General features: G+C 44.1%; 2 protein-coding genes across 4 annotated transcripts in view; both read right to left on the bottom strand.

Annotated features, from left to right (window-relative positions):
• LOC311018387 (sodium channel protein type 4 subunit alpha B-like) overlaps nt 1-6,926 on the bottom strand; it is a 33,106-nt gene extending 26,180 nt beyond the window's left edge. The window contains exons 1-6 of the mRNA XM_084017332.1: nt 6,720-6,926; nt 6,320-6,485; nt 5,066-5,203; nt 3,408-3,525; nt 850-949; nt 504-632 (exon numbers count right to left, since the gene is read on the bottom strand). Of these exons, the coding sequence (XP_083873458.1) occupies nt 504-632; nt 850-949; nt 3,408-3,525; nt 5,066-5,203; nt 6,320-6,485; nt 6,720-6,823 (755 nt within the window). The 5' untranslated portion in view covers nt 6,824-6,926. The remainder of the gene's footprint in view (nt 1-503; nt 633-849; nt 950-3,407; nt 3,526-5,065; nt 5,204-6,319; nt 6,486-6,719) is intronic.
• A 3,559-nt stretch (nt 6,927-10,485) lies between these two features.
• Nucleotides 10,486-27,959, bottom strand: part of lamb1a (laminin, beta 1a) — a 41,079-nt gene continuing 23,605 nt past the window's right edge. The window contains exons 18-34 of one of the 3 annotated variants that reach the window (XR_014597762.1): nt 27,479-27,622; nt 27,048-27,279; nt 26,148-26,311; nt 21,397-21,621; nt 21,087-21,304; nt 20,886-20,982; nt 16,392-16,761; nt 16,075-16,259; nt 15,023-15,264; nt 13,533-13,736; nt 13,287-13,431; nt 12,988-13,195; nt 12,755-12,896; nt 12,484-12,660; nt 12,106-12,265; nt 11,075-11,683; nt 10,486-11,004 (exon numbers count right to left, since the gene is read on the bottom strand). Coding sequence is in view for 1 of the 3 variants with exons in the window: in XM_084018007.1 (XP_083874133.1) it covers nt 11,544-11,683; nt 12,106-12,265; nt 12,484-12,660; nt 12,755-12,896; nt 12,988-13,195; nt 13,287-13,431; nt 13,533-13,736; nt 15,023-15,264; nt 16,075-16,259; nt 16,392-16,761; nt 20,886-20,982; nt 21,087-21,304; nt 21,397-21,621; nt 26,148-26,311; nt 27,048-27,279; nt 27,479-27,622 (3,053 nt within the window). In the remaining 2 variants the exon portion in view is untranslated. Of the gene's footprint in view, nt 11,684-12,105; nt 12,266-12,483; nt 12,661-12,754; nt 12,897-12,987; nt 13,196-13,286; nt 13,432-13,532; nt 13,737-15,022; nt 15,265-16,074; nt 16,260-16,391; nt 16,762-20,885; nt 20,983-21,086; nt 21,305-21,396; nt 21,622-26,147; nt 26,312-27,047; nt 27,280-27,478; nt 27,623-27,959 lie in introns of all 3 variants that reach the window. The other 2 variants (XR_014597763.1, XM_084018007.1) reach the window with 2 other exon arrangements.

Genomic DNA, 27,959 nt, shown 5'->3' with positions numbered 1-27,959 from the left:
ATCACCACCACCATCATCATCATCATCATCATGATCATCATCACCATCATCACCATCACCACCATCACCACCATCATCATCACCACCAACATCATCATCATCATCATCATGATCATTACCACCATCATCATCACCACCAACATCATCATCATCATCATCATGATCATTACCACCATCATCATCACCACCAACATCATCACCATCATCACCACTACCATCACCACCATCATCATCATCATCACCATCATCACCACTACCATCACCACCATCATCATCACCACCAACATCATCATCATCATCACCACCATCATCACCACCACAATCATCATCATCACTATCATCATCATCATCATCATCATCACCACCACCATCATCATCATCATTTTTGTTGTTGTTTTGTTAAAATAGAAACAAACAGACAAGCAGTGGACAAAAACACAGCATGAGTCACCCATCAAAAGCAGATGTAGAGAGGTGTGTAGTATAATGGAGATTATTATTACCCGGTGATCACGACCACGACGTCCAGCCAGTTCCAAGGGTCTCTGAGGAAGCTGAATCTTTGGAGACAAAATCCTCTGGACAAAACCTTTATGATGACTTCAAATGTGTAGACAGCTGTGAAGACGCGTCTGTGTTAAGACACAAAAACACTAAAGTATTTGAATAGACCAGAGTTATAATATCAATAACACAAATATACACAGTCTGTATCACAAACTGGGCTGCACAGCCATGACAAAAAACCCAGGAGCTGCCACTCCACTGGTGGCCCTCTGCCACGCCCACATGCAAAGAAAGCAGCCAGACAATCGTGTGTGTATGTGTGTGTGTGTTCATGAACTCAACTCCATTGTCTGACTCCATGCTGGAATATTCCACGCTGTCTTCGTCGTCATGAAAAAGCAGTTGGTCAGAATCGTTAACATCATGAACAAACGAAACAACGTTTTACAGAATTAAGGAAAACCTCATTAAGATGTCAAACAAACATTGGCTGTATAGTGAGAAGAGAAACTTACGACTTAACTTCCAAAAATGACGAAACTAGGAAAGAAAATTAAAAAGACACTAATATATAAAGGAAGACACCAGACTATCAAAAAGACACTAATCTATCAAAGAAGAAACCAGACTACCAAAAAGACACTTAACTACCAAACAGTGGCGTTTTCTTGCAGAGGCCAAGGGAAGCCAGGCTTCCTCAGTTTTTTCAGAATTTAACCATCATTTAATAAAACCACTTTTTTTTAACAGTTTACGTAATCCCTCTGTGATGTGTCTGTCGTCTCCTCCTCGTCTCTCTTCATTAATTATCGAGCGTTTCACGATGTGCAAAACAGCGCCCCTCTATATGTTACGGGGTGAATGAGCGTTGAAAACATGTTACTGCACCCTGTTCTCTGTGAGGAGGCCAAGCTGCGCTGGCCTCCCTTGGTGAAAAAAAAAGATGATTGACCAATCAGGTGAGGCTATTGTCACGACACTGCTCCCCTGTGATTGGTCAGGACAGTGTAAAGGGAAGCCGTGAACTCGTTGGCATCAGGCCAATCAAATCACAGTATGTTATCGACGTCAACGTCAATGAAGGAAATAACGGAAGATTTGTTGCTTTGTGTTCATCTCTTGATAAAATAGCTAGCTAATTTTTAAAGCGCAATTATGGAGGGTGGAGATTTGGAGTATTTAGTAAAAAACTATTTTACTAAACTGCCTCTACAACAGCAACTCCGGATTAAATCTGACGGCCGGCCAACACCAAAACTAGAGCTCCGTAGCTCCGTAGTACGGCGTCCGTACGGAGAGGAAGAAAGGTTTTCGGACCTTTAATGAGGAGAATTAAGTCCGCACTGAGTGGCTAGCTGGTAGCGCCAGGCTACAGCGGCTATTCTGCTGGCCCTGTCTCCTTTTTGACAAGGATTCCTGCTCCCTGAATAATCATATAATAATGAGAGAGAGAGTCGGTGCTCAGCGTGTGTTAGTCCTGGTAAAATGATGCTGGGCACTCTAATAGTTCATCCGACCACGGGAAATAGCAACATATAAACTTCAACATCCGTTTTTCTGCTCCCACCCCATAAAACATACACAGCTTAGACACAGCTGCAGTTCAGTCAGACAACTCACGTTTAACATATTTATTGTAGCAGCAGCACATAATTAGAGTTTGGCGTCTAGGCTCCGGCCTCATCACTCCCCAGCTAAACTTACAAGAGACAATGGGTAGTGATGAGTAAATATCTTAACCCCCCCTCCGGAGCCTACAGGTGGATGCTGGGGAGGTGGGAGGGGTTTGTACGCAGTTGACAGCAGTACTGACGTGCAGCAGAGGCAATGACAGCCGAAGGGGGGACACGGGAAACGTCATAGCTTAAATAGACCGCCAAATAGGGAGTATGTGAGTGGGAGAAGATTATTGGACTATGAGGTATGTCACATGATTATGAAGGCGCGGCTCGAGTTGTCTGCCTGAACTAGCTCGCAGGCTTCGCTCCATTTAATTCAGAACGCTGCTGCTCGAGTCCTCACTAAGACCAAAAAAGTGGATCACATTACTCCGGTTCTCAGGTCTTTACACTGGCTTCCTGTCTGTCAAAGAATTGACAGTAAAATACTACTGCTGGTTTACAAAGCACTGAATGGTTTAGGTCCAAAATACATTTCTGATCTTCTGCTTAGCTACGAACCCTCCAGACCTCTCAGATCATCTGGGACAGGTCTGCTCTGTGTCCCCAGAGTCAGAACCAAACATGGAGAGGCAGCCTTCAGTTTTTACGCACCACATATCTGGAACAAACTACCAGAAAGCTGCAGGTCTGCTGCAAATCTCAGCTGTTTTGAATCAAGACTGAAGACTTCTCCGTTTGCCGCTGCCTTTCAGTAATAAATAATATCTGTGAACTTCTTATGCTGCATTGTAATTTCTATTCCTTGATATTCTTGTTTTTAATGATTTATTTTTATTTTATCTTATTATTATTAAATTTTAAACTTTATTTTATTGTTGGCTGGTTTTAATGAGGGTTTTTCTATGTATTTTAATTTTGCTTTTATTTTCTTTTAATTCTTCTATTTTTTTCACTTTATTGTATGACATGTTATGATGTGAAGCACTTTGAGACTGCCTTGTGTATGAAATGTGATATACAAATAAAGTTGCCTTGCCTTGCCTTGCCTAGAGGTTGTGTCTCGCTTGGCTTCCTCTGAAATTTTCTCCACGCCACGCCACTGCTACCAAAGAAGACACCAGACTACCTAAAAAGACATTAAACCACCAAAGAAGACACCAGACTACCCAAAAAGATACTAAACTACAAAAGAAGACACCAGACTACCAAAAAGATACTAAACTACTAATGAAGACACCGGACTACCAAAAACATCTCAATGCAAGTCATAAGGATATGAATGGATGAGAATCTTGATGGCAACGGTTCTCAGCGGGTTGAATGGACTCAGTAGATAGCAGGTCGACCCAGCATCAAACCTGTGGATGATGTTTCCTTTAGCAAGGACAATGAACGTCTGCAGGAAGACAGACAGGTGAGAGAGACAGACATAGCACACAGACAGGTCAGAGGTCAGCTGGTAACTCTGTTCATGATGTCATTATTTACAGACAGGTCAGATGTCTGCTGGTTACTACTCTTTGAAAGCTTTATCGTAGGCAACTGGACCTAGTTTATGTTTTTGGAGATGTCTTTCCTCTCATCCAAAGGGCTTCTTCAGTTCTAACTGACTATTGGGGTCCAATCGGAAAATTTGAATCCCAGGTCTGAAGTGTCCTTGGGCAAGATATTGAACCCCCAATTGCCCCAGATGCTGCGCAATGTGAATGAGCTGAGCTATGTGGCTGCTCTGCCATCAGTTTATGTGTGTGTGTGTGTGTGTGTGTGTGTGTGTGTGTGTGTGTGTGTGTGTGAATGGGTAAAAGTGACTGAATGTGGGCATATGGGTCCACGTGTATTTACTTCACATGGGTGAAAATGGGTGTTCGGTGGGTCCCCTGGGAGTTGTGACCCATCCGGCCCCCGTCGCTATGGTCTCATGAGTCTGAGTGTGGATGGTTGTTGGTTTGTCTGGAGACTGATCTGAGGTCTGTATTGTATGTGGCTGAACTCGCTACTCTGTTTGGAGATGCTCGTTCCAGGTTGACTAACATGGTTTTTTTTAACCCGTCTGACTCCAATGTTTTGTCTTCCTTGGTCAGAATGTGGACATTGGTGTCCTCAAAGGACTATCCTTGTCCTTAAAGTCCCAGTCGGCAACATTTTTTTTATCATATTCACCGAAGCCGACACTATGCTCCGATAGAACAACATAAATCATCCGGTATTAGATAAAAACACACAGAAAACCCCTCCCCCCTTGGTTCATTCCACTATCACAGGGGGGAGGCGGAGGGAAGTAGCAACAAGCTTCCAATTCCTCGTTAAAAAACGAAACGAGGAGGTCCAAAACAACCAAGGCAAAGAAAACACCGGTGGAAAAGAAGGCAAAAAAGAAAGATGGCGACGGTGCCCGTGATAAAACCAGAGTCAACATCGGACCCGCGTTTCAAAGGTGGCGTGATCTAAGGGATTTCAAAGGGCAAGAAGTCGAGGGGGAGGAGCTCGGTGGTTGTGGGGTAGGAGCGTGAGAGTTGTAAACATTCACAATCTGACAGGGTGCCCTCAATCCGCCGGACTTGCCCACTGGGACTTTAAGATGCAGATGATCTGCTGAGTCCTGACCTGAGGATTAAGCTCTTCTGTGTTGTGCCATTCACTTGTGCAGTTATTTAGTTTCCCCAATGTTCTGGTTATTCCTCACTGCATTGGTTTGCAAACAACATTGTCCAGCTTGTCTCTGGGTTTTCTGTCCTTGGGTGGACAAGCTTTTGGCCTCAATGGGTTGCTGCCTGGACCCTGAAGTGCATGTGGATGTGGTGATTGTAGATCCTTCAAAGGCCGGTAACTACTCATGATGTCATAACATACAGAAAGTGGGCAGACGTATCATCAGTTTGTCATAATAAACATAATGACATCTTTCAGAACTAGTGTGATCATGTATAGAGAGAGACCTTCTTTGATTTGTAGTAGGGATCTAGCTCCTCCAATGGGGTGTTCAGGAGCTCAGGGAGTGGGTCTCCATAGAAGAATGGGAGGGGCTTCCCCGCCTCCAGGTCACTTGCTGGTTTGGGCAGGTTTTTCTCTTCTCCCTGCCAATAAGAGAGAAGTTTAACATATTAACGGTGTTGAATCCAAAATCAAAGTATATTGTTCTTCACTGGTCACTTTGGTCAGCAACAGGTCAAAAGTGACATATTGGAACAGAAATGTAACTTCCTGTTCTTCCTAAACAATTAGGGCCCTAGTTCCGTAGACCAGGCGCAGTCAGCTTTCAGCGCACCTGGCCGCGCCGACGGGGTGTGTCCGCCTGGACTTTGCAAGTTTCAGGCTCGGCTCGCGCAGGCTCGCGCAGGCTCGCGCAGCACCTCCCGTCTCGCCCACCGGCGCAAGTGGGAAAGAGGGAGGAGAAGAAGGCGTGAGTGGGAGACGAGGAGGAGACGAGGCGTGGACTGGGATTAATACAGCCGATTCAGATCTTCACCAATCAAATGAGCTCCTCTCCTCTCCTTTAATGCGTTAGGGGAGGTTCAGTGCAAGTTCCGTCACTTGACAACCTGATGACAGAAGCAGCGCCGCCGCTCCCACCACGCGCATCACACGCTGTGCGCGCGTATCATAATAATAACAATGCCGAGTTTCCGTTACGCGTGCCATCCGCCTTTGATCTGACGTCAGATGTGACGGGACAATCTATATAGATATAAATTCACGTGTTGATTCAATTAGTTGCATTAAATAGTGTTTGATGTGATTATTTATTGCATTTAAATGTGCCTGGAACTGTGGAAACCTGCCTGTGAGGTCTCGGTGATGTGTACGCACTGCGCGCCGTCAGCCAAACTTCCACTCCGCCAGCTGTGATTCGCCTTGAATGAATAGACTTTATTAACACCTTGCGCCAAAAGTAGACCAGGTTGGAGCTGGCGAGCTTTCAGCGCAGTCTCGGCGAGGCTTTTTGCCACGAAACTTCCGCTATGCCAAGCTGAATCTGTGACGCCTCCCCCTGCTGCGCCGCCACACCCATCTTGGCGCAGGCGATCCACCAAACTGCCAAACTGACCGTGCGCAAGGCTGCGCGGGTCGAAACTTGCATTGCGCCAGCTCCGCCACCCTGCGCCACCCTGCACCGCGCCACGAAACTAGGGCCCTTAGTCCCCATTGTTCCTCTGAGCGTACCAATTCCTGGTGATTCATGTATTTTATACCTCTTTGTCCTTCTTCCTCGTCCGTTGCTCTTTCTCCTGAGCATCATGCTGTTGTGAAGCTGGCGTGAAGCGACTGAAGATCTCCGTTCCAACGGGTGGCAGCAGCGAGGCTATTCTGGTATTCTGCAGCACCTCTCGAACTCCACTGTCGCCTAGCAACAACCCCCTGTGTGGACACAGGAAGCAATACCGCCACAACAATAACAAATACTACCCAATAGAGATGTGAATCGGCAACCTCGTAGTTAAAGGACAACCCGTCCCTTCTAACCACTGAGCAACAAACACCAAGGATGGAGTGTTGCTTTGTCCTGCTGTGGTGATGTCATTGATGACAGGTGTGTGACCTGCTGTAAAGCTCTCTGTCTATTTGTGTGTTAAAGCCATGAATCAGACTTACAACTGTGCAGGACCAATTCGCAGCTGATTGGCTCTCTCCAGAAGATCTCCTCTCTCCTTCTTGCTCCTCCAAAACTCAAAAAAGGACATTCTTCTGCTGGTCATGGGTCCACCAGTCTCTCCTCTGCTGTCTCTCCTCTGTTCTGTCTGTCTGATATGTCTTATCTGCTGCTTTCCTTGCTGTGGATTTGCAGGGTGGGGTCATTACAGACTCTTCATCCCTGAACACACTCTCTCTCTCTCTCTCTCTCTCTCTCTCTCTCTCTCTCTCTCTCTCTCACTCACTCACTCACTCACTCACTCACTCTCTCACACACACACACACACAGTGTTCCAGCTGCTTGTCTTCACATGGACTTCCTGTTGTTCATCAGAACATTACGATATTCCAGGAAACAGAGTAAGGGAGGGAGAGAGAGGGAAGACAAACACAAAGAGTGTCTTGTTATACGAAAACACTGTATTTGAATGCCAACATCTGTTCAACACACATGCACACACTTTTGGGGACATTACATAGACTTTCATACATTTCTTGGAGACTTAATCAAACCAAGACATCTATTTGTCATTCAATGTCTTGACAAATGTAAAGCAAATTTTTGCCTCGTATTGCTGGTTTTATTGAGGAAACTGAACCCTGCGGAACCTGGTGCCTGCACAGGTTCTGAAGGTAAGAAGGATACCAACCCAGGATTTAAGTTCCATATCTTTGTGTCTGGCTGCAGATATCAGTCAATAAAAGAAAAAACAGCCAAAATGTGGCACCCTAAAAAGAAAAACTACTTTCCCATGAACTCTGCAGTTACCCAACCTTCCACAAACCCTGCAGTTGTGATCTTCCATCAGCCTGACAGCTACCCGAATTTCCATGAACCGTTCAGTTACCTGACTTTCCATGAATCCTGCAGTTATCTGTTCTTCCATCAACCAGACAGTTACTTGACGTACAATCAGCCCTACAGATCCTGAAATGAACAAGGGGGGGTAATAAAACAAGCAATACATATAATATAATTAAGATAACAATAGCATTAGTATCAGGAGTAATAACAATCAGTATGACTATTATCCATAATAGCAGCATCAGAACAATAGTATTGATTGTTGTCAAACAAGCATTGATAGGACATGAATGCTGCAGATGGAGTGAAGCTCCGGGTTTTCATCTAGGCCTTAAGCAGCTTTTCTAAGGGCTGTAACAAGGGCCAGCCCTATTTATAAGCCTTATCAAAGAGTAAAGTCTTAAGCCTACTCTTTAAGGTGTAATGCAGTCTTATTACATGTTTAATTTGAATCAATCATGTTAGCAGCATGGTAATGCCTATTGTTTCTATTCTATTCTAACAGTGAACTAAATATCTTAGGTCTTTGGGCTGTTGATTGAAGAAAAGTTGTCATCCTGTTTCTGACATTTTATAGCCAAATAAATGACTTGGTTGTTTATATTTCTGCCAAATGACGAATCCATTCATTTGGGAAATAATCAGCAAAACGAATCGATAACAACCATAATTGTTGGTGCAGCCCTGAGGGGTATTCCACCAAACTCGCTAATTAAGGCGGCGCTTACCTGGTTAAGCCTGGTTAGAACTAACGCCAACTTGCGGCTAAACCCGTTCCATTAACGCATTTCAGCCGCGCCTTGTTGAGGCTAATTCAAGCCAGGTTAACGTTGTCTTGTGTTACGCCGTTCACGGGATATGAAGCCAGACCAGAACCAGGAATGTCGAATCATCGAGAAAATGGCAGAAAAGACCAGAGCAAAAAAATATTGATGGAACTGTATGAGGAGTACAAACCCATCATAACCAAAAAAGGAATACTGTAGTGATAAATAAAAATCACGAGGCTGCTTGGGCAAGAATTGCAGAGCGATTTAATACGGAAGTACCGTTAAGAGTAACATGTTCTAATATAACACTGACTATGAGTTCTCTAACGTGAGGATAGTGTAGAGGTAACGTGCCGGCTTTACATGCGGCCGACCACGGTTCAATTCCTGACTGTGGAAATTTGAGAAATTTCTTTCTCTCTCTCTTTCTTTCTGTCTTTTTTAGATAGGCCTAGTAAATGCATCTACATTGACCAACTCATTTATTCCAACAATTTAATGAACACATTCAATGAACTTATTAATGAACTCACCTGAAAGGAATTTATGTGCCTGAAAATTGCATGCAGCAATGCCTTTGTCATTGGGATCTATAACATGCTATTAATAATAACATCTTTATGCCTATCATGTTTTTGCAAGTTATATTTGGGTTCTGGGGAAATTGTATGACATATTTATCATAGTTAAAGTAAAATGTTGGTCTAATTCTCTGATCTAAAGACAATTATACAGGAAAAAAAAAAAGAAACACACATGAAATGTCCTCGCCAGGATGTGAACCTGGGATGCTCACGTTCAGGGGCAGAAGCATCACCACTCACCCAACTGAGGGGTTAAGAAAACCATATGGCCAGTCGGTGTTAAACAAAATAAACGTTATTCATATTTTTTTAATTGCAAGCATGTATTCTTAGACGCTTGATGAAAATATAGTCTGTTTGTGCTTCATATATGTAATTTTGGTAATTTTTGGTCTTTCACGTGATGAAATCACGAGGACTAGTCTTGGCGGAACCTTCTGCTGGTACAGTTGTTTCCGACAGACGGACTTCTCTGAAACCCCCGCTAAAGTAAGCCTGATGGTTAGCCTGCCCCGGGGCAGGCTAGTTTGGTCGGATAAATTCCCATGGTTACTTAGCGGTTACTTAGCGGAGAGTGCCTCAAGTCACGTTGATGGAACGCAACTCTCGCTAAAGGTAGCGAGGCTTATCGGAATTAGGCCGGCTTTGCGCTTAGCGAGTTTGATGGAATACCCCTCTGGATGTGCTAGCCTAAGCATAACACTGAATCGTTGAACATATTTTAAAATCCCAGTCGGCAACATTTTTTTGATCATATTCACTGAAGCCGACACTATGCTCCGATAGAACAACATAAATCATCAGGTTTTAGAAAAAAAAGCGCAACTCTACTTGCACGTAGAGCCTGTTGTTAGTTTTGCAAAAAATCAACAGAGCCCAGCTCATCCTGTCCAATCAGCACGCAGGGCTGTGTTCATGCACACACAGAGCCCCTCCCCCCTCGGGTCGAAACGAGGAGGTCCAAAACAACCAAGGAAAAGAAAACACCGGTGGAAAAGCAGGAAGAAAAGAAAGATGGCGACGGTGGCCGTGATAAAACCAGAGTCAACATCGGACCCACGTTTCAAAGGTGGGGTGATCTAAGGGATTTCAAAGGGCACGGAGCCGAGGGGGAGGAGCTCGGTGGTCGTGGGGGAGGAGCTCAGTGGTCGTGGGGGAGGAGCTCGGTGGTCGTGGGGGAGGAGCTCGGTGGTCGTGGGGGAGGAGCTCGGTGGTCGTGGGGGAGGAGCTCAGTGGTCGTGGGGGAGGAGCTCGGTGGTCGTGGGGGAGGAGCTCGGTGGTTGTGGGGGAGGAGCTCAGTGGTTGTGGGGGAGGAGCTCAGTGGTCGTGGGGGAGGAGCCTGAAAGATGTAAAAATTAAAAATCTGACAGAGTGCCCTCGATCTGCCGGACTTGCCCACTGGTTTAAGTTTAAGTTTTTGTGCTGCTGCTCCTGTCTCAGCCAGGACTAAACAAGTTTCTTAATCTCTCCTTGTTAAATAATGTTACAAAGCAATGTGAACATGTTCAGTAACTATAAACAGACATTATCTGGTGTTAAATAAAGAACACTGCACGCAGTTGGATGTTACAAATCATTTATTTTAGGAAATACAAAATGAGGAAGTAAAAAAATCCACAGGCACATGATGAAACAAACTTGCTTTGTTGGTTACTTTGATTGTTTCCTGTCACAAAGCCATTCAACTGATTTAAAAAGTACAAATTTAACAATTAATATTTCAGAAAATGTGTTTCTAAATAGAGACTAATATAAAGAATATAAATCAAACTTTTGTTGTATTATTTTTGTTCATTAGCTGCTTAACACCTTTTAATAAGTCCATTACCTTCATGTGTGAATGCACATTTTAAAAAATGTATTAGGGTCGGTATCAAATATGGAAATGTATTTTTTTGTGGTTTCCTTAAAATATCTTTGGTTTCATTCAAACATCAGAATCTGATTTTCTACATTTTTTGTAGAAACACATATATATATAATTTCTGATTCAAATCTAAAGATTCTCATTCAGATAAACTCTGGGAAAATGTCATGTTCCTTTAATTCAGCTCACTTTGACTCAGCCAGTTGGAGAAGATGGTGACCTTTGACCCTAGAACAGACAGGTGGAGACGATGGTAACCTTTGACCCTAGAACAGACAGGTGATGTAGACGGTGACCTTTGACCCTAGAACAGACAGGTGATGTAGACGGTGACCTTTGACCCTAGAACAGACAGGTGATGTAGACGTGACCTTTGACCCTAGAACAGACAGGTGATGTAGATGGTGACCTTTGACCCTAGAACAGACAGGTGATGTAGACGGTGACCTTTGACCCTAGAACAGACAGGTGATGTAGACGGTGACCTGTGACCCTAGAACAGACAGGTGATGTAGATGGTGACCTTTGACCCTAGAACAGACAGGTGATGTAGACGGTGACCTGTGACCCTAGAACAGACAGGTGATGTAGACGGTGACCTTTGACCCTAGAACAGACAGGTGGAGTAGATGGTGACCTTTGACCCTAGAACAGACAGGTGGAGTAGATGGTGACCTTTGACCCTAGAACAGACAGGTGGAGTAGATGGTGACCTTTGACCCTAGAACAGACAGGTGGAGTAGATGGTGACCTTTGACCCTAGAACAGACAGGTGGAGTAGATGGTGACTTTGTGGCTGATCTCCTGAAGCAGCTCCTTCACGGCGGCCTCCAGCTCCACCAGCTGCTCTGCCTTCACCTCCAGAGTCCGCTGGTTGTCTTCATAAGACTTCTCCAGGTCTGAAAAGAAAAACCTGTTAACACGCAATATTCCAGATGTGGTCTTACAGTTTAGTCTATTGAAGGACCAGACCAGTGTTGTCCATCTCCAACTTAGGCCACCTAGCTTACATAAACCTCTACCATGTCCAACAAAATTGCTCGATTTTTGAGATTGTTTGTTTACGTTTTCAACATATTCAATAAATGTTCCAGAATGTTCTTGAAAATGGTTGTCTTGTCATTAATCATCCATTTAGAAACTCAGTTCTTGTGAGGAATTATTTTACCAGGTGTAAGAACATTCAGCCCAAAGGCTGATTGGCTCTGGTGTGATTGACAGCTCAGAGGGCAGAACCAAAGTACGCCCACACTCTGCTCACGCACTGATTTTGTCTTACATCAGGAGGTATGATGTCACTGAGATGTCACTGTGATGTCACCTTTGAGCAGCTGCAGTTTGTTGCTGGCCTTCAGAAGCAACTCTTTGGCTTCCTGCTGCAGTGACTCCGCCCTCTTCTTTGCATCAGCCACGCCCCCTGCCTTCTGACCAATCAGGTGATCCACTTTGGCATATTTCTCTTTTAGATCCGAGTCCAGGTCCTGAACGAACACAAAAACAAACACACACACACACACACACACACACACACACACACACACACACACACACACACACACACACACACACACACACACACACACACACACACACACACACACACACACAGAGATTAGCTTTAAGATAATGTAAATTGTCAGATGTGTCCTTCACTGACCTGCTGTGTATTCATTGGTTCTAGTTTGGCAGGTGAACTCACCTTCTTCAGCTCCTCTGCTATCTGTCTGACGCTCGCTGCATCGTGATTGGTCCGTTGGGTGCTCACAGTGACATTCAGACCTTTGTCTCTCAGCACCGTCACATCCTGCTCTAGCCTCTGCAGCCTTTGCGTGGCATTGGTCAGTTTCAACTCCGCATCTGCCGTTTCCAACTCCACCTGAACGCAAGATGGACAGGCAGTGTTACCTTTGAAGGTTCAGTGCACATTGTGATGGGATATCAGTGAGGGTTTAAAGCGGGTCAGGACTCACGGAGGAGAGCAGCTGGTTGGTGTTGTGGATGTTGGCTGCGGCCTGCTGGATGGCGCTACTGGCGGCGCTCTGAGCTCTCTGAGCCTCTTCCAGAGCTTGCTTTACCTTCTCTGCAGAGTCCTTCAGACTGGCTGCCTCATTGCTGACAAAGACAGGAAGAAGAAAATGAACGAGGATCACTGACATAAGAAAGAACGCGAACAAATGGTCCTGGGTGGACAGGCAGGACCCACCTGGCTCGGCGGGCCTGGTCCAGCAGGTTCTCGGCTCTCTGGATGTCATCGGCGCTCTGCTGCAGGATGCGTTCCACATTCCCCAGTTCTCCCACTTTGTTGCGGATCTCATTGGTCAGGTTCTGTAACTGAGACGGCGTGGTCGGCATCTGCATGGCCAGGACCTCGTTAGCCACCAGCTCGATGCTCTCCAGGTCTGCAGCGTCCTCTGAAACCACACAAGACCCACCAAATAACAGCCAGAAGTCTCTGAACAGGGACATGTAGTCCTCATATTGTACAGGAAGTGGGAAACATACGTGTGAGGAAGTCTCTGATCTGTCTGATGAGTCCTCTCAGCTCCTCGTTGCTCTGCTGGACCTTCTGTTTGGTTCTGTTGGTCTTCATCAGGACGTCCTGTGCTCCCAGCTTCGCCTCGTCTGCTTTCACCTTGGCTTCCGACACCTGCAGACAGAACACCGATGAGGACATCGTCTTCAGTTCACCTGATCCAGATGTGGCACAGACCACGACCAATCCAAAAAACACAAACCGGTCATACTCACCATCTTGGAGAGTTTCTCCACTTCCTCCATGGCACTGGTTATTTCATGTTGGGAGTCTCGGGCCTTCCTCCAGGCGCTGTTGGCCGTCGTCATGACCCCGTCACATCCTTCACCTCCACACCTGTTCAGACCATCAGAATCCACACAGCCCAGACCTCCACAGTGAGAGCACGGGTCTTGACCTGATGATGGACTGCCGCAGGTCTACGAGAGCCAGGACAGACCAGAACAGACCAGAACATAAAGAAACATCCCTTGTTTTTAGGCAAATATAATAATATATTTATAATAATTACATTTAAACACCTCAAATAAAAGGGAATAAACTCTAAATAGAGTCACGAGTCACACAATATTCAATAATGGAGATGTTTGGATGTTTATTTGTTTCTGTTCACAGTAAACTGGTATGTGAAGGTCCTTCTTCAGGTTGTAACAGGGTTGGACTGCCGATCTGCCACACCAGGTGACCTTAATGTCAGGCCTGGGATTAGGAATCTTTGGAAGCGTCCATTATTTACATTTAGCAGACGCTTTTGTCCAAAGCGACTTACAATAAGTCAAAAAGAAGGAAACAAAGAAACCACGACGTATCATTGCCGATAAAGTAAGAGCTAAAAATAGAACAAGTGTTAGATCCTCATCTGAGTAAAGTAGTACCTTAAGAGCAACAGTGCTACGATCAGAGTGCTATAGGTAAGGGTGTTTTTTTGGGGAGGGGGGGGGTTGTGCTATGTAGAGTGGAGGTGAAGTCTGAACAGGTGAGTCTTGAACCTTTTTCCTGAAGATGGCAGTGACTCTGCTGTCCTGACATTAGTCGGGAGTTCGTTCCACCACTGAGGACCAGAACAGAGAAGAGTCTGGACTTTGCTGAGCCACATTTGTTTGATTTCAGCGATGGTGGTACCAGCCGGCCAGCTGAAGTAGAGGAGCGAAGTGCTCGCTTCGGGGCGTGAGGTTTGACCAGTGTTTGAAGGTAGATGGGTGCTGTTCCATTGATGGCCCTGAAGGCCAGTGTCATCGTCTTGAATTGGATGCGTGCTGCAACAGGGAGCCAGTGGAGGTCACGGAGGAGGGGGGTCACATGAGAGAATTTGGGTAGATTGAAGATAAGGCGTGCTGCAGCGTTCTGGATACGCTGCAGTGGTTTAATCGCAGAGGCCGGGAGTCCAGCAGGAGAGAGTTGCAGTAGTCAAGGCGGGAGATGACCAGTGCTTGGACCAGGAGTTATTAAATCTTTTGAAATGATACTTTGACTTCTAGCAGTTTTTTCCTCAACATTAACTTGTACTTCTACTTGAGTATGGAGGTACTGGTGTACATGGCCACCTCCAATTACCTGGGAGTACTGGTGGCTGGTCTAGTAGCCTGTAATCTGCTAAAATACTGTTTTCACACGGCGCCTCTATAAAACCTGATTCGACCAGTTTTACATAGACTATCGTGTTGGTCTTTTGTGACAAAATACATGACCACTGTTATAAACAGACCTTGAGGCTGATCTCTGATAGGTCCAGACTCTGCAGCTCTCCCGCTAGGTCGTCCAGGATCTGAGCATGCTCAGTGTGTCTCCTTAGAAACTCCTCTCTGGTCTGGTTCAGTTTGTCCTCTGTGAGTTGCCGTAGAGCCCCGGATGTTTCCACGGGACTGCCGGCATCGATGGCCGAGGCATTGGCACGAACTTCAGCCATCTGAGACTGCAGGAAGTATTTAGTGACACTCTTGGTCGCACCTGGTAACAGACAGGAAATACAAATCAGATGAGAGATCCAAAGTGAAGACAGTGTTATAAAGATTCTAATCAAGACTTTCTTTCGAGTATGACAGGCGAGTATGTAGACGGCAAGTCCAGAGATGGCAAGTCTAGATACGGCCAGTTCGGGGACCGCAAGCCTAGAGATGGCCAGTCCGGAGACAGTGAGTCTAGGTACGGCCAGTCCAGGGATGGCGAGTCTGGAGACAGCCAGTCCGGGGACGGTGAGTCTAGGTACGGCCAGTCCAGGGATGGCGAGTCTGGAGACGGCCAGTCCGGGGACGGTGAGTCTAGGTACGGCCAGTCCAGGGATGGCGAGTCTGGAGACGGCCAGTCCGGGGACTGTGAGTCTAGATATGGCCAGTCCGGAGACAGCCAGTCTAGATACGGCCAGTCCAGGGATGGCGAGTCTGGAGACGGCCAGTCCGGGAGTGTGCTGCTATGACATCATCCAGCAGGACTCACTACTAAGTCACTTGATGAGCTTCTATGATGGAAGTTGGATCAGCCGAGACTTAAAGGTTTTACTTTGATTCTCTGCGTGATTCTGAATCCAGACCTGGACTGATGGTTCTGGTCTCCACCGACCATTGTTATGTCATTTTGTTCATCAGTAAAGATTTTCAACTTCAGGATGAAGACCATGGAAAACGTTTGGAAAGTGAGTGAGAAAGTGGATTTTGAGTAGTTTAATTGTTTTTGAAAATAATAGGATTTTAATTGAACTTTTCCTGACCAGAAGAGGAATTCATGAAATCGTCTGGTTGCATGACCTTTGACCTTTCTCACCTCTGATGTCGGAGTTCTTGATGAACTCAACCTGATCCAGCAGCTCCTTGACCGTCCGTTCCAGTTTCTGGGCGTCCAACATTACAGAGTCCAGTTTGGTTTCTGCTGCTGAGTCCTCGTCCTCCACCTGGACCAGAGTCTGTTCAGTGTGGTTCAACGTCTGGCTCAGGGCCCCCATCAGGTCACTGAGGGGGTCACACAGGTCAGAGGTCACGGGTAGTGATGTTATTAACAAAATCATAAACTGTTATTAAGTATTATGATTGAGTCCAGTTTAACTGGACCTGATTTGAACTCCAGATTAAAGTTAATCTCACCTGGCCTGTTGCAGAAGGTTCTGGATCTCCGTCAGTGGTTCAGAGGATGGGTTCTGGTTCAGGATGACCCGGACTTGGGCAGCGCTCCTCTCCATACTGTCGATCGACTTTCTGTATGGCCCGCTGACTCCGCCGGCTTTCAAGGCGTTGACCTTGTTGACAAGACGGTGTGTCTGATTGGTCAGCTGACCGATGACGTCGTCCCACTCGGCGAAGCACTCGTGGCAGCGGCGGCAGTCGGGGAAGGTTCCGGAGAAGCCGCGGCTGCAGACGTCACAGCGAGGACCAGAGACGCCGTCCACACAGACGCAGTCCCCGCTGGTCCTGTTGCACTGCTGCCCCGAGATCCCACGGGGGTCACAGTCGCACGCTGCCATTGAAACACAGGAGGGTCATTCATGTGGCCACACCCACTGGTGATGTCACAGCAGTGATGAACCCAGCATCAGACTGTGAACAACACACTTCCTGTTTGTCGACGAGTAGGGTTTCTGAAAGCTCACCAGGTCCCATTCAGGACTAAAGAACCAGACAGAGTCCACGTCACAGAGTCCAGGTCACATTCAGGATTAAGGACCAGACAGAGTCCACGTCACAGAGTCCAGGTCACATTCAGGACTAAAGAACCAGACAGAGTCCACGTCACAGAGTCCAGGTCACATTCAGGACTAAAGAACCAGACAGAGTCCACGTCACAGAGTCCACGTCACATTCAGGACTAAAGAACCAGACAGAGTCCACGTCACAGAGTCCAGGTCACATTCAGGACTAAAGAACAAGACAGAGTCCACGTCACAGAGTCCAGGTCCCATTCAGGACTAAAGAACCAGACAGAGTTGGGGGTGTACTACAATACATACTACTATTTCATTTACTAACGGACAGGATATGATTCACATCATCACTAATAAATACAAGACCAAGACCACACACACACACACACACACACACACACACACACACACACACACACACACACACACACACACACACACACACACACACACATACACACACACACACACACACACACACACACACAGATGTAAATGCCTAAAGGCTTTCAGAAAGTCAGGAAGAGAGAGAGGCTTTCCAACTTCCTGTGTGTGTGTGTGTGTGTGTGTGTGTGTGTGTGTGTGTGTGTGTGTGTGTGTATATATGTGTGTGTGTGTGTGTGTCATTTAGTCAGCTCTCACTAACAAAGCTTCTTTGTGGATTTCAGAGATATATGGAGGATATTTGGACCCAGATCTCTGGTCTCGTCTCCATGGCGACGGGACAGTCGGGCCCCGGGAACATCTGGACTTCATAAGAGTTACAGCGGAGGATGCTGGGAGCAGGAATGTTCCCACGATGCAGTTGGGTACTCTTTAGTTAGTACTCTTTAGTTTAAAATGCTTCTTCTTCTTTATCTGACCATTACTTGATAACCTTTGACTTATTGCTGCTGGACTTCGCTCCTCTAGGAAAAAGCTACTACTCTCGGTGTCTATCGGATAGAGCAGTAGCTAAGTTTAAGGAAGTAATTCCGCCAGTCTTGAGTTCAATTCCATGTCTTAATGAAACGGAGGACTTCTATGTTAATCTTAGTCCCTCCCAGATCGACTCTCTTATAGATGAATCTGGAAGCCTACTGCGAACGACTCTCGACTCTGTTGCTCCGCTAAAACAGAAAACTATAAAGCATAGGAAGTTAGCTCCCTGGTATAACTCCCAAACTCGTAAATTAAAACAAAAACTGCATAAACTTGAAACCATCTGGCGCTCCACCAAACTGGAAGAATCCCGCCTAGTTTGGCAGGACTGTCTTAAAACGTATAAGAAGGCTCTCCGTAATGCCAGAGCAGCCTACTACTCATCTTTAATAGAGGGAAATAAAAACAACCCTAGATTTCTTTTCAGTACTGTAGCCAGGCTGACAAAGAGTCACAGCTCTACTGAGCCATGCATTCCTAGAGATCTTAGTAGTAACGCCTTTATGAACTTTTTTAATGATAAAATTCTAGCTATCTGAGACCAAATTACTTGCATCTTGCCTTCAATTGGAACCGCGTTACCCTCAAACTCAGGAGTTTTAGAACTAGCATTAAGACCTGATATATATATTTAGACTGCTTTTCTCCAATCAACCTAAACCAACTAACATCAATGATCTCTTCTTCTAAACCTTCAACCTGTCTCCTAGACCCGATACCAACCAGGCTACTGAAAGGAGTCTTCCCTTAGTTAGCGCGTCGCTATTAGATATGATCAATGTGTCTTTATTAACAGGCTATGTGCCACAGTCATTTAAAGTAGCTGTAATTAAACCTCTTCTTAAGAAGCCTACTCTAGATCCAGGGGTTTTATCAAACTACAGACCAATATCAAATCTTCCTTTTCTCTCTAAGATCCTTGAGAAAGTAGTCACCAATCAGCTGTGTGACTTTCTCAACAATAACAGTCTACTTGAGGACTTCCAGTCAGGATTTAGAGGACATCATAGTACAGAGACAGCTCTGTTGAAAATTACAAATTACCTTCTTATTGCTTCTGACAAAGGACTGGTTTCTGTACTTGTCCTGCTAGATCTTAGTGCTGCATTCGACACCATTAACCATGAGATTCTAGACTGGAAAAATTAATTGGCATCAAAGGAACCACATTAAGCTGGTTTAAGTCCTATTTATCCAATCGATCTCAGTTTGTGCATGTCAATGAAAAATCCTCCAGGCACACTGAAGTTAAATACGGTGTTCCTCAAGGTTCTGTGCTCGGAACAATTCTTTTCAACTTATTTATGCTTCCTTTAGGCAACATTATTAGAGGACACTCTATAAACTTCCATTGTTATGCTGATGATACTCAGTTATATCTATCGATCAAGCCTGAAGAAACCAATCAGCTAGTTAAACTCCAGGCATGTGTTGATGACATAAAATCCTGGATGAGCTGCAATTTCCTGATGTTAAACTCCCATAAAACGGAAGTTATTGTACTTGGGCCTAAACTCCTCCGAAGCTCGCTGTCTAAAGATATAGCGACTATTGATGGGATTGCCTTCGCCTCAAATACTAAGAAACCTTGGAGTTATCTTTGATCAGGACCTGTCCTTTGACTCACATATTAAACAGACTAACAGGACAGCCTACTTTCACCTGCGTAACATCACTAAAATTAGGCCAATGCTGTCTCAAAAAGATGCAGAAAAACTCGTCCATGCATTTGTTACCTCAAGGCTGGACTATTGTAATTCTTTATTATCAGGCTGCTCTAATATCTCTTAAATCTCTCCAGCTGGTCCAGAATGCTGCAGCTCGTAAAATCCAGAATAGAATTTAAAATCCTTCTCCTCACTTACAAGGCTCTTAATGGACAGGCACCATCATATCTTAAAGAGCTCATTAAACCCTACTGTCCTCCTAGAGCACTACGCTCTCAGAATAAAGGGTTACTTGTAGTTCCTAAAGTCCCCAAAATTAGAACAGGGGCCAGAGCTTTCAGCCATCAAGCTCCTCTTCTGTGGAACCGTCTTCCGGTTCTGGTTGGTGAGGCAGACACTGTTCCCACATTTAAGAGTAGGCTTAAAACCTTTCTCTTTGACCCAGCTTATAGCTAGGGCTGGCTCAGGTTTGCCCTGAGCCAGCTCTTGGTTAAGCTGCTATAGGCCTAGACTGCTGGGGGGTTATAGTGACACACTGAGCCCCTTTCTCTCTCTCTCTCTCTCTCTCTCTGTGTATGTTCCCCCGGAGTCCTTGTGCTCTCTTGCCTAGCAGGTCTCCCTGGACCGTGGTGGAACCTGGTCCGGACTGCACCGATGTTGTGGTCTTGTTTGCCTCTTACCGCCTGTATTTTTAATTAAAGTAATTGACTAAAACCGGCATCTCTACGGTCACTAACTTGACTACTCCCAGGATCACTCCCAGGAGTCTGGCTATGCTTTCTGGTCCAGCAGAGTCCACTGAGGTCCTGACCGATGCAGACTGCTAACTGGCCTGATGCTGGAAACACCACATTGTAGCTCCACCTGCCCGCTGTGTGACTGCTCAACTACTCCTGCTTTCTGGTCTACGGCGACGTGGTTGGGATGGATCCATCTCGGCGTGGCTGTGCCTGCTGCCATGGACTACTACTGTTGATACTATTGCTTCTGTTAATACCACCACTACTGTTAATGCTACTACTACCATACTACCAACACCAAATGCAGTTGGAACCCAAGGGCCTGGGCTGCACGAGATTTCTGCCTAAAAGCCTATTAAGGCAGTTTTTTCTCGCCACTGTCGCTGTAACGCTTACCCCTGGGTGATGTTGGGACTTTGAAATTGTGTTGACTCTTGAAATTTTGAGCGTATTCTAGTCCTGCTCAATGTGTTAAGTGTCCTAAGATGACTTCTGTTGTGATTTGACACTATAAATAAAATTGAATTGAATTGATTTGAATTTAGTTACGTTTGTGATAAAAACACCGATCATGTCACCAGTTCTGTTATTTACAGTGAACAGTGAACATACCATGACATTTGACCTCTGGGTCACCCCAGAACAGCTCTCTACACTCGCTGCATGTTCTTCCTCCGAAGCCGGGTCGACAGGAACACTGACCACTGATCTGTGGACCCAACACACTGTTTACATTCAATCAACTGTACATTTATTTTTTATATATATATATATATATATATATATATCATTCAGTATCACATGACATATCACCTCGTTGCAGGATGTCCCATACGAGTGTTCAGGGTTACAGTCGCAGGTCTGACAGCCGCCGCTGCTCGCCATGTTCCAGGTGTCAACGTCACAGCGGTCGCAGTGCAGACCAATCACGTGAGGGAGGCAGTGACACTGACCGCTGCTGAGGTCACAGTGACAGTCGGCGGGCGACGGACAGCTGGAGGGATGACTGCCGAGGTGGTTACAGACGCACTCTGTGGATGTTTAACAGGAAATCAATATTATCCAATCATATTCGACGTCAATCAAGACTTTATCCGTAATCTTGTAAAGGCGGTGCACTCACTCCGACAGTCCTGCAGCAAGGCGTTGCCGTAGTAACCCAGCTTGCAGCTCTGACAGGCGGCGCCTTCACTGTGATGAAGACAAAGCAGACACTCGCCGGTGACGGCGTCACAGGACTTCGGGTCCAACATGTCGATGTTGTTGTTGCACTGACAGGGCTGACACTGCCCCCCCTCCTCCCCAGGGTTTCCATGGTAACCAGGTGAGCACTCGTCACAGCGAGCACCTGCAGAGAGGCGGAGTCAGGTTTACGCAAGATCATCTTTTTAGCTACACTTACTGACACTGCTTTCAGTTACAGCTACACTTACTAACACTTCCACTGCTTTCAGTTACAGCTACACTAACTGACACTGCTTTCAGTTACAGCTACACTAACGGACACTGCTTTCAGTTACAGCTACACTAACTGACACTTCAGTTACAGCTACACTAACTAACACTTCAGTTACAGCTAAACTAACTAACACTTCAGTTACAGCTACACTAACTGACACTTCAGTTACAGCTACACTAACTAACACTTCAGTTACAGCTACACTAACTGACACTTCAGTTACAGCTACACAAACTAACACTTGAGTTACAGCTAGACTAACTGACACTTCAGTTACAGCTACACTAACTGACACTTCAGTTACAGCTACACTAACTGACACTTCAGTTACAGCTAGACTAACTGACACTTCAGTTACAGCTACACTAACTGACACTTCAGTTACAGCTACACTAACTGACACTTCAGTTACAGCTACACTAACTGACACTTCAGTTACAGCTACACTAACTGACACTTCAGTTACAGCTAGACTAACTGACACTTCAGTTACAGCTACACTAACTGACACTTCCACTGCTTTCAGTTACAGCTACACTAACTGACACTTCCACTGCTTTCAGTTACAGCTACACTAACTGACACTTCCACTGCTTTCAGTTACAGCTACACTAACTGACACTTCAGTTACAGCTACACTAACTGACACTTCCACTGCTTTCAGTTACAGCTACACTAACTGACACTTCAGTTACAGCTACACTAACTGACACTTCCACTGCTTTCAGTTACAGCTACACTAACTGACACTTCAGTTACAGCTACACGAACACTTCCACTGCTTTCAGTTACAGCTACACTAACTGACACTTCAGTTACAGCTAGACTAACTGACACTTCAGTTACAGCTACACTAACTAACACTTCAGTTACAGCTACACTAACTGACACTTCAGTTACAGCTACACTAACTGACACTTCAGTTACAGCTACACTAACTGACACTTCAGTTACAGCTACACTAACTAACACTTCAGTTACAGCTACACTAACTGACACTTCAGTTACAGCTACACTAACTGACACTTCAGTTACAGCTACACTAACTGACACTTCAGTTACAGCTACACTAACTGACACTTCAGTTACAGCTACACTAACTAACACTTCAGTTACAGCTACACTAACTGACACTTCAGTTACAGCTACACTAACTGACACTTCAGTTACAGCTACACTAACTAACACTTCCACTGCTTTCAGTTACAGCTACACTAACACTTCCACTGCTTTCAGTTACAGCTACACTAACTGACACTTCAGTTACAGCTACATTAACTGACACTTCCACTGCTTTCAGTTACAGCTACACTAACTGACACTTCAGTTACAGCTACACTAACTAACACTTCCACTGCTTTCAGTTACAGCTACACTAACACTTCCACTGCTTTCAGTTACAGCTACACTAACTGACACTTCCACTGCTTTCAGTTACAGCTACACTAACTGACACTTCAGTTACAGCTACACTAACTAACACTTCCACTGCTTTCAGTTACAGCTACACTAACTGCTTCGACTGAATCAGGTTTAAAGGTTTATCCTCAGCAGTTTACATACAAAGTGATATTTTAAGTTTCCAAGTTTGAAACTTTAATCCTTAAATGCTTCAATGTCAGCTGATAATGCTCTTCAAATCTGTCAGCATAAACAAGAAAACAGCAATTTCTTCTTTTCTTCTCTTTCTTCTATGATTTGAATTTTATTTGAAGTGTTGTCTCCTGTCAGCCAATCAAAAACCAGCGTCAATAAAGATCAGCATAGTAATAAACTGGGAATATTTTCCAAACTGTTGAAGTGGAAACCGAAGGAGAAAGTTTATGATCCAGTCCCATTTCCTGCTGTAATAACAGAGTCACATGACATTCCTGCTTCTGTTTACATCCCACTAAATCACAAAGCTGCTCCAAAGATCTGTCTGTCTCAAGACCTGTCTGTCTCCGTGAGGCAGATGGACTACAAGGAAGACGCTCAGAAACCTGAACATCAAACAAAACTGTCATTATTCTGTCTAGTTTTTATTTATCCTGTTTCTGCTCAAAAACAAAAACCTGCTTCATCAGGAAATAAAATGTGAAGATGAAACGCATCACTTCAACACTTGTAACACTTCAATGTTAACAATGTTGTTACATCTGGAGCTGCTCAGTGTTGATCAAGTTTTATCTCAGTGTAAATAACGTTTTATCTCAGTCTAAATACAGTTTTATCCCAGTGTAAGTAACGTTTTATCTCAATGTAAATAACGTTTTATCTCAGTGTAAATAACGTTTTATCCCAGTGTAAATAACGTTTTATCTTAGTGTAAATAACATTTATCTGATTGTAAATAACGTTTCATCTCAGTGTAATTAACGTTTTATCCCAGTGTAAATAACGTTTTATCTCAGTGTAAATAACGTTTTATCTCAGTGTAAATAACGTTTTCTCAGTGTAAATAAAGTTTTATCTCAGTGTAAATAACGTTTTCTCAGTGTAAATAACGTTTTATCTCAGTGTAAATAAAGTTTTATCCCAGTGTAAATAACGTTTTCTCAGTGTAAATAACGTTTTATCTCAGTGTAAATAACGTTTTATCTCAGTGTAAATAACGTTTTATCTCAGTGTAAATAACGTTTTATCTCAGTGTAAATAACGTTTTCTCAGTGTAAATAACGTTTTATCTCAGTGTAAATAACGTTTTATCTCAGTGTAAATAACGTTTTATCTCAGTGTAAATAACGTTTTCTCAGTGTAAATAAAGTTTTATCTCAGTGTTAACGTTTTATCTCAGTGTAAATAAAGTTTTATCTCAGTGTAAATAACGTTTTCTCAGTGTAAATAACGTCTTATCTCAGTGTAAATAAAGTTTTATCCCAGTGTAAATAACGTTTTCTCAGTGTAAATAACGTTTTATCTCAGTGTAAATAACGTTTTATCTCAGTGTAAATAACGTTTTATCTCAGTGTAAATAACGTTTTCTCAGTGTAAATAACGTTTTATCTCAGTGTAAATAACGTTTTATCTCAGTGTAAATAACGTTTTATCTCAGTGTAAATAAAGTTTTATCTGATTGTAAATAACGTTTTATCTCAGTGTAATTAACGTTTTATCCCAGTGTAAATAACGTTTTCTCAGTGTAAATAAAGTTTTATCTCAGTGTAAATAACGTTTTCTCAGTGTAAATAAAGTTTTATCTCAGTGTAAATAACGTTTTATCTCAGTGTAAATAACGTTTTATCTCAGTGTAAATAACGTTTTATCTCAGTGTAAATAAAGTTTTATCTGATTGTAAATAACATTTTATCTCAGGGTAATTAACGTTTTATCCCAGTGTAAATAACGTTTTCTCAGTGTAAATAAAGTTTTATCTCAGTGTAAATAACGTTTTCTCAGTGTAAATAAAGTTTTATCTCAGTGTAAATAACGTTTTATCTCAGTGTAAATAAAGTTTTATCTCAGTGTAAATAACGTTTTATCTCAGTGTAAATAACGTTTTATCTCAGTGTAAATAACGTTTTATCTCAGTGTAAATAAAGTTTTATCTGATTGTAAATAACGTTTTATCTCAGTGTAATTAACGTTTTATCCCAGTGTAAATAACGTTTTCTCAGTGTAAATAAAGTTTTATCTCAGTGTAAATAACGTTTTATCTCAGTGTAAATAAAGTTTTATCCCAGTGTAAATAATGTTTTCTCAGTGTAAATAACGTTTTATCTCAGTGTAAATAAAGTTTTATCTCAGTGTAAATAACGTTTTATCTCAGTGTAAATAACATTTATCTGATTGTAAATAACGTTTTATCTCAGTGTAAATTAAGTTTTATCTCAGTGTAAATAACGTTTTATCTCAGTGTAATTAACGTTTTATCTCAGTGTTAATCACGTTTTATCTCAGTGTTAATAACGTTTTATCTCAGTGTTAATAACGTTTTATCTCAGTGTTAACGTTTATCTCAGTGTAAAAAACGTTTTATCTCAGTGTAATTAACGTTTTATCTCAGTGTTAATAACGTTTTATCTCAGTGTAATTAACGTTTTATCTCAGTGTTAATAACGTTTTCTCAGTGTAAATAACATTTTCTCAGTGTAAATAACGTTTTATATCAGTGTAAATAACGTTTTATCTCAGTGTAATTAACGTTTTATCTCAGTGTTAATAACGTTTTATATCAGTGTAAATAACGTTTTATCTCAGTGTAATTAACGTTTTATCTCAGTGTTAATAACGTTTTATCTCAGTGTTAATAACGTTTTATCTCAGTGTAATTAACGTTTTATCTCAGTGTTAATAACGTTTTATCTCAGTGTAAATAAAGTTTTATCTCAGTGTAATTAACGTTTTATCTCAGTGTAAATAAAGTTTTATCTCAGTGTAAATAAAGTTTTATCTCAGTGTAAATAAAGTTTTATCTTGGTGTTAATTAATTTTACCTCTGTATCCGGTGTTGCAGACACAGATGGCCTGCTGGGAGTCGTTACCCTGGTAACAACTTCCTGCAAACTGCCGCTTGCTACTGGGGCCATCGGGACACAGACAGGGACGACAATGATCACCTGACCCCAACAGTGGGTTGCCATAGTAACCATCCAGACACCTGGACAGAAGAAAGAGCCAGAAAGTGATAAGGACTAGTTGATGATTCAAAGTCTGACTTGAAGCATAATCACAGACATAGCATCCCTGTCTCCAGTGGGTACTAGTCCCAGACCTCTACAGATAGTCCTAGACCTCTGCAGCCAATTACAGCCCCCTACAACTAGTCCTTAGACCTCTGTGACTACTCCCAGACCTCTGTCGCTAGCCCCAGACCTCTGTCGCTAGTCCCAGACCTCTGTAGCTAGTCCCAGACCTCTGTCGCTAGTCCCAGACCTCTGTAGCTAGTCCCAGACCTCTGTCGCTAGTCCCAGACCTCTGTAGCTAGTCTCAGACCTCTGTAGCTAGTCCCAGACCTCTGTCGCTAGCCCCAGACCTCTGTCGCTAGTCCCAGACCTCTGTCACTAGTCCTAGACCTCTGTAGCTAGTGCCACACCTCTGTCGCTAGTCCTAGACCTCTGTAGCTAGTCCCAGACCTCTGTAGCTAGTCCCAGACCGCTGTTGCTAGTCCTAGACCTCTGTAGCTAGTCCCACACCTCTGTCGCTAGTCCTAGACCTCTGTAGCTAGTCCCAGACCTCTGTAGCTAGTCCCACACCTCTGTCGCTAGTCCTAGACCTCTGTAGCTAGTCCCAGACCTCTCCTAACTCCATACCATAGTCATGTTCTGGTCCCTCTGGTTGTGTTTTATCACAGGTGTAGATCACCTGTCTCAGTGATGATCTTATCACAGGCTCACCTGTCACAGGTGTGTCCGGTGCTGTGGTCCGTGCAGTTCAGGCAGCGCCCGGTGTCGGGGTCACAGTCGTTGGTGTGTCCGTTGCAGGAGCAGGGTCGGCAGGCGGGGAAGCCCCAGTGACCCGGCAGGCAGCGCTCACACTGCTGACCGTACGCTCCAGAAACACAAACACACTGACCGCTCAGCTGATCGCAGAGTGAACTCTGTGAACCCTGAGGATCGCACGAACACGCTGCCGACACAAAAACACATCGTTCATGAATGTAGTAAAATACAGAGGTATCATCAGAGGACCAAGAACAATACACAGCGGACATTTATACACCCTAAACCCTTAACCTTTGCTCGGTTCTCATACAGGCAGGTATAGTATATATTGATGATTGCTATCAGTATGTACTGATTATAAGTCACATGATCAGGGTTCTGACCTCTGCAGCCGTTGGGACCGAACTGGAAGGTGGACGGGGAACATCTGTCACAGTTCCTGCCAACCACGTTGGGGCGACACTGACACTGACCACCGCTGGGATCACACACAGTGCTGAGGGAGCCTTGAGGATCACACTGGCATTCTGGGAAACGGAGTCCAACAGAGGAGACGCTTTAGACAACCCACAAGCTACAACAGTAGAAGAAAAATGCTGATTCTCCAGAGATCCTGTCTGAGACAGTGATGGTGACAGATTTATGAACCAGGAGGTCTGAAGACGTTTGAGGAATGTGAAGGAGAAACGTGTCGAGTCTTGTTCAGTAGAGTCAACGTGATGGAAACTCAGGGATTAACAACCACAACAGGGAAGAAAGAACAAGAATGATATCGTAAAAATGGACAGAGAAACAATCTATTGAAAATTAAATAATGATATTTTTTCTTTTGTGAGTAATCACCTTAAATTAAAGTCCCAGTCA

This window comes from Eutrigla gurnardus, assembly GCF_963514095.1.
Source record: "Eutrigla gurnardus genome assembly, chromosome: 9".
Lineage (NCBI taxonomy): Eukaryota > Metazoa > Chordata > Actinopteri > Perciformes > Triglidae > Eutrigla > Eutrigla gurnardus.
The sequence above is the reverse complement of the archived record's forward strand: the minus strand, read 5'-3'. Positions and strand labels throughout refer to the sequence as shown.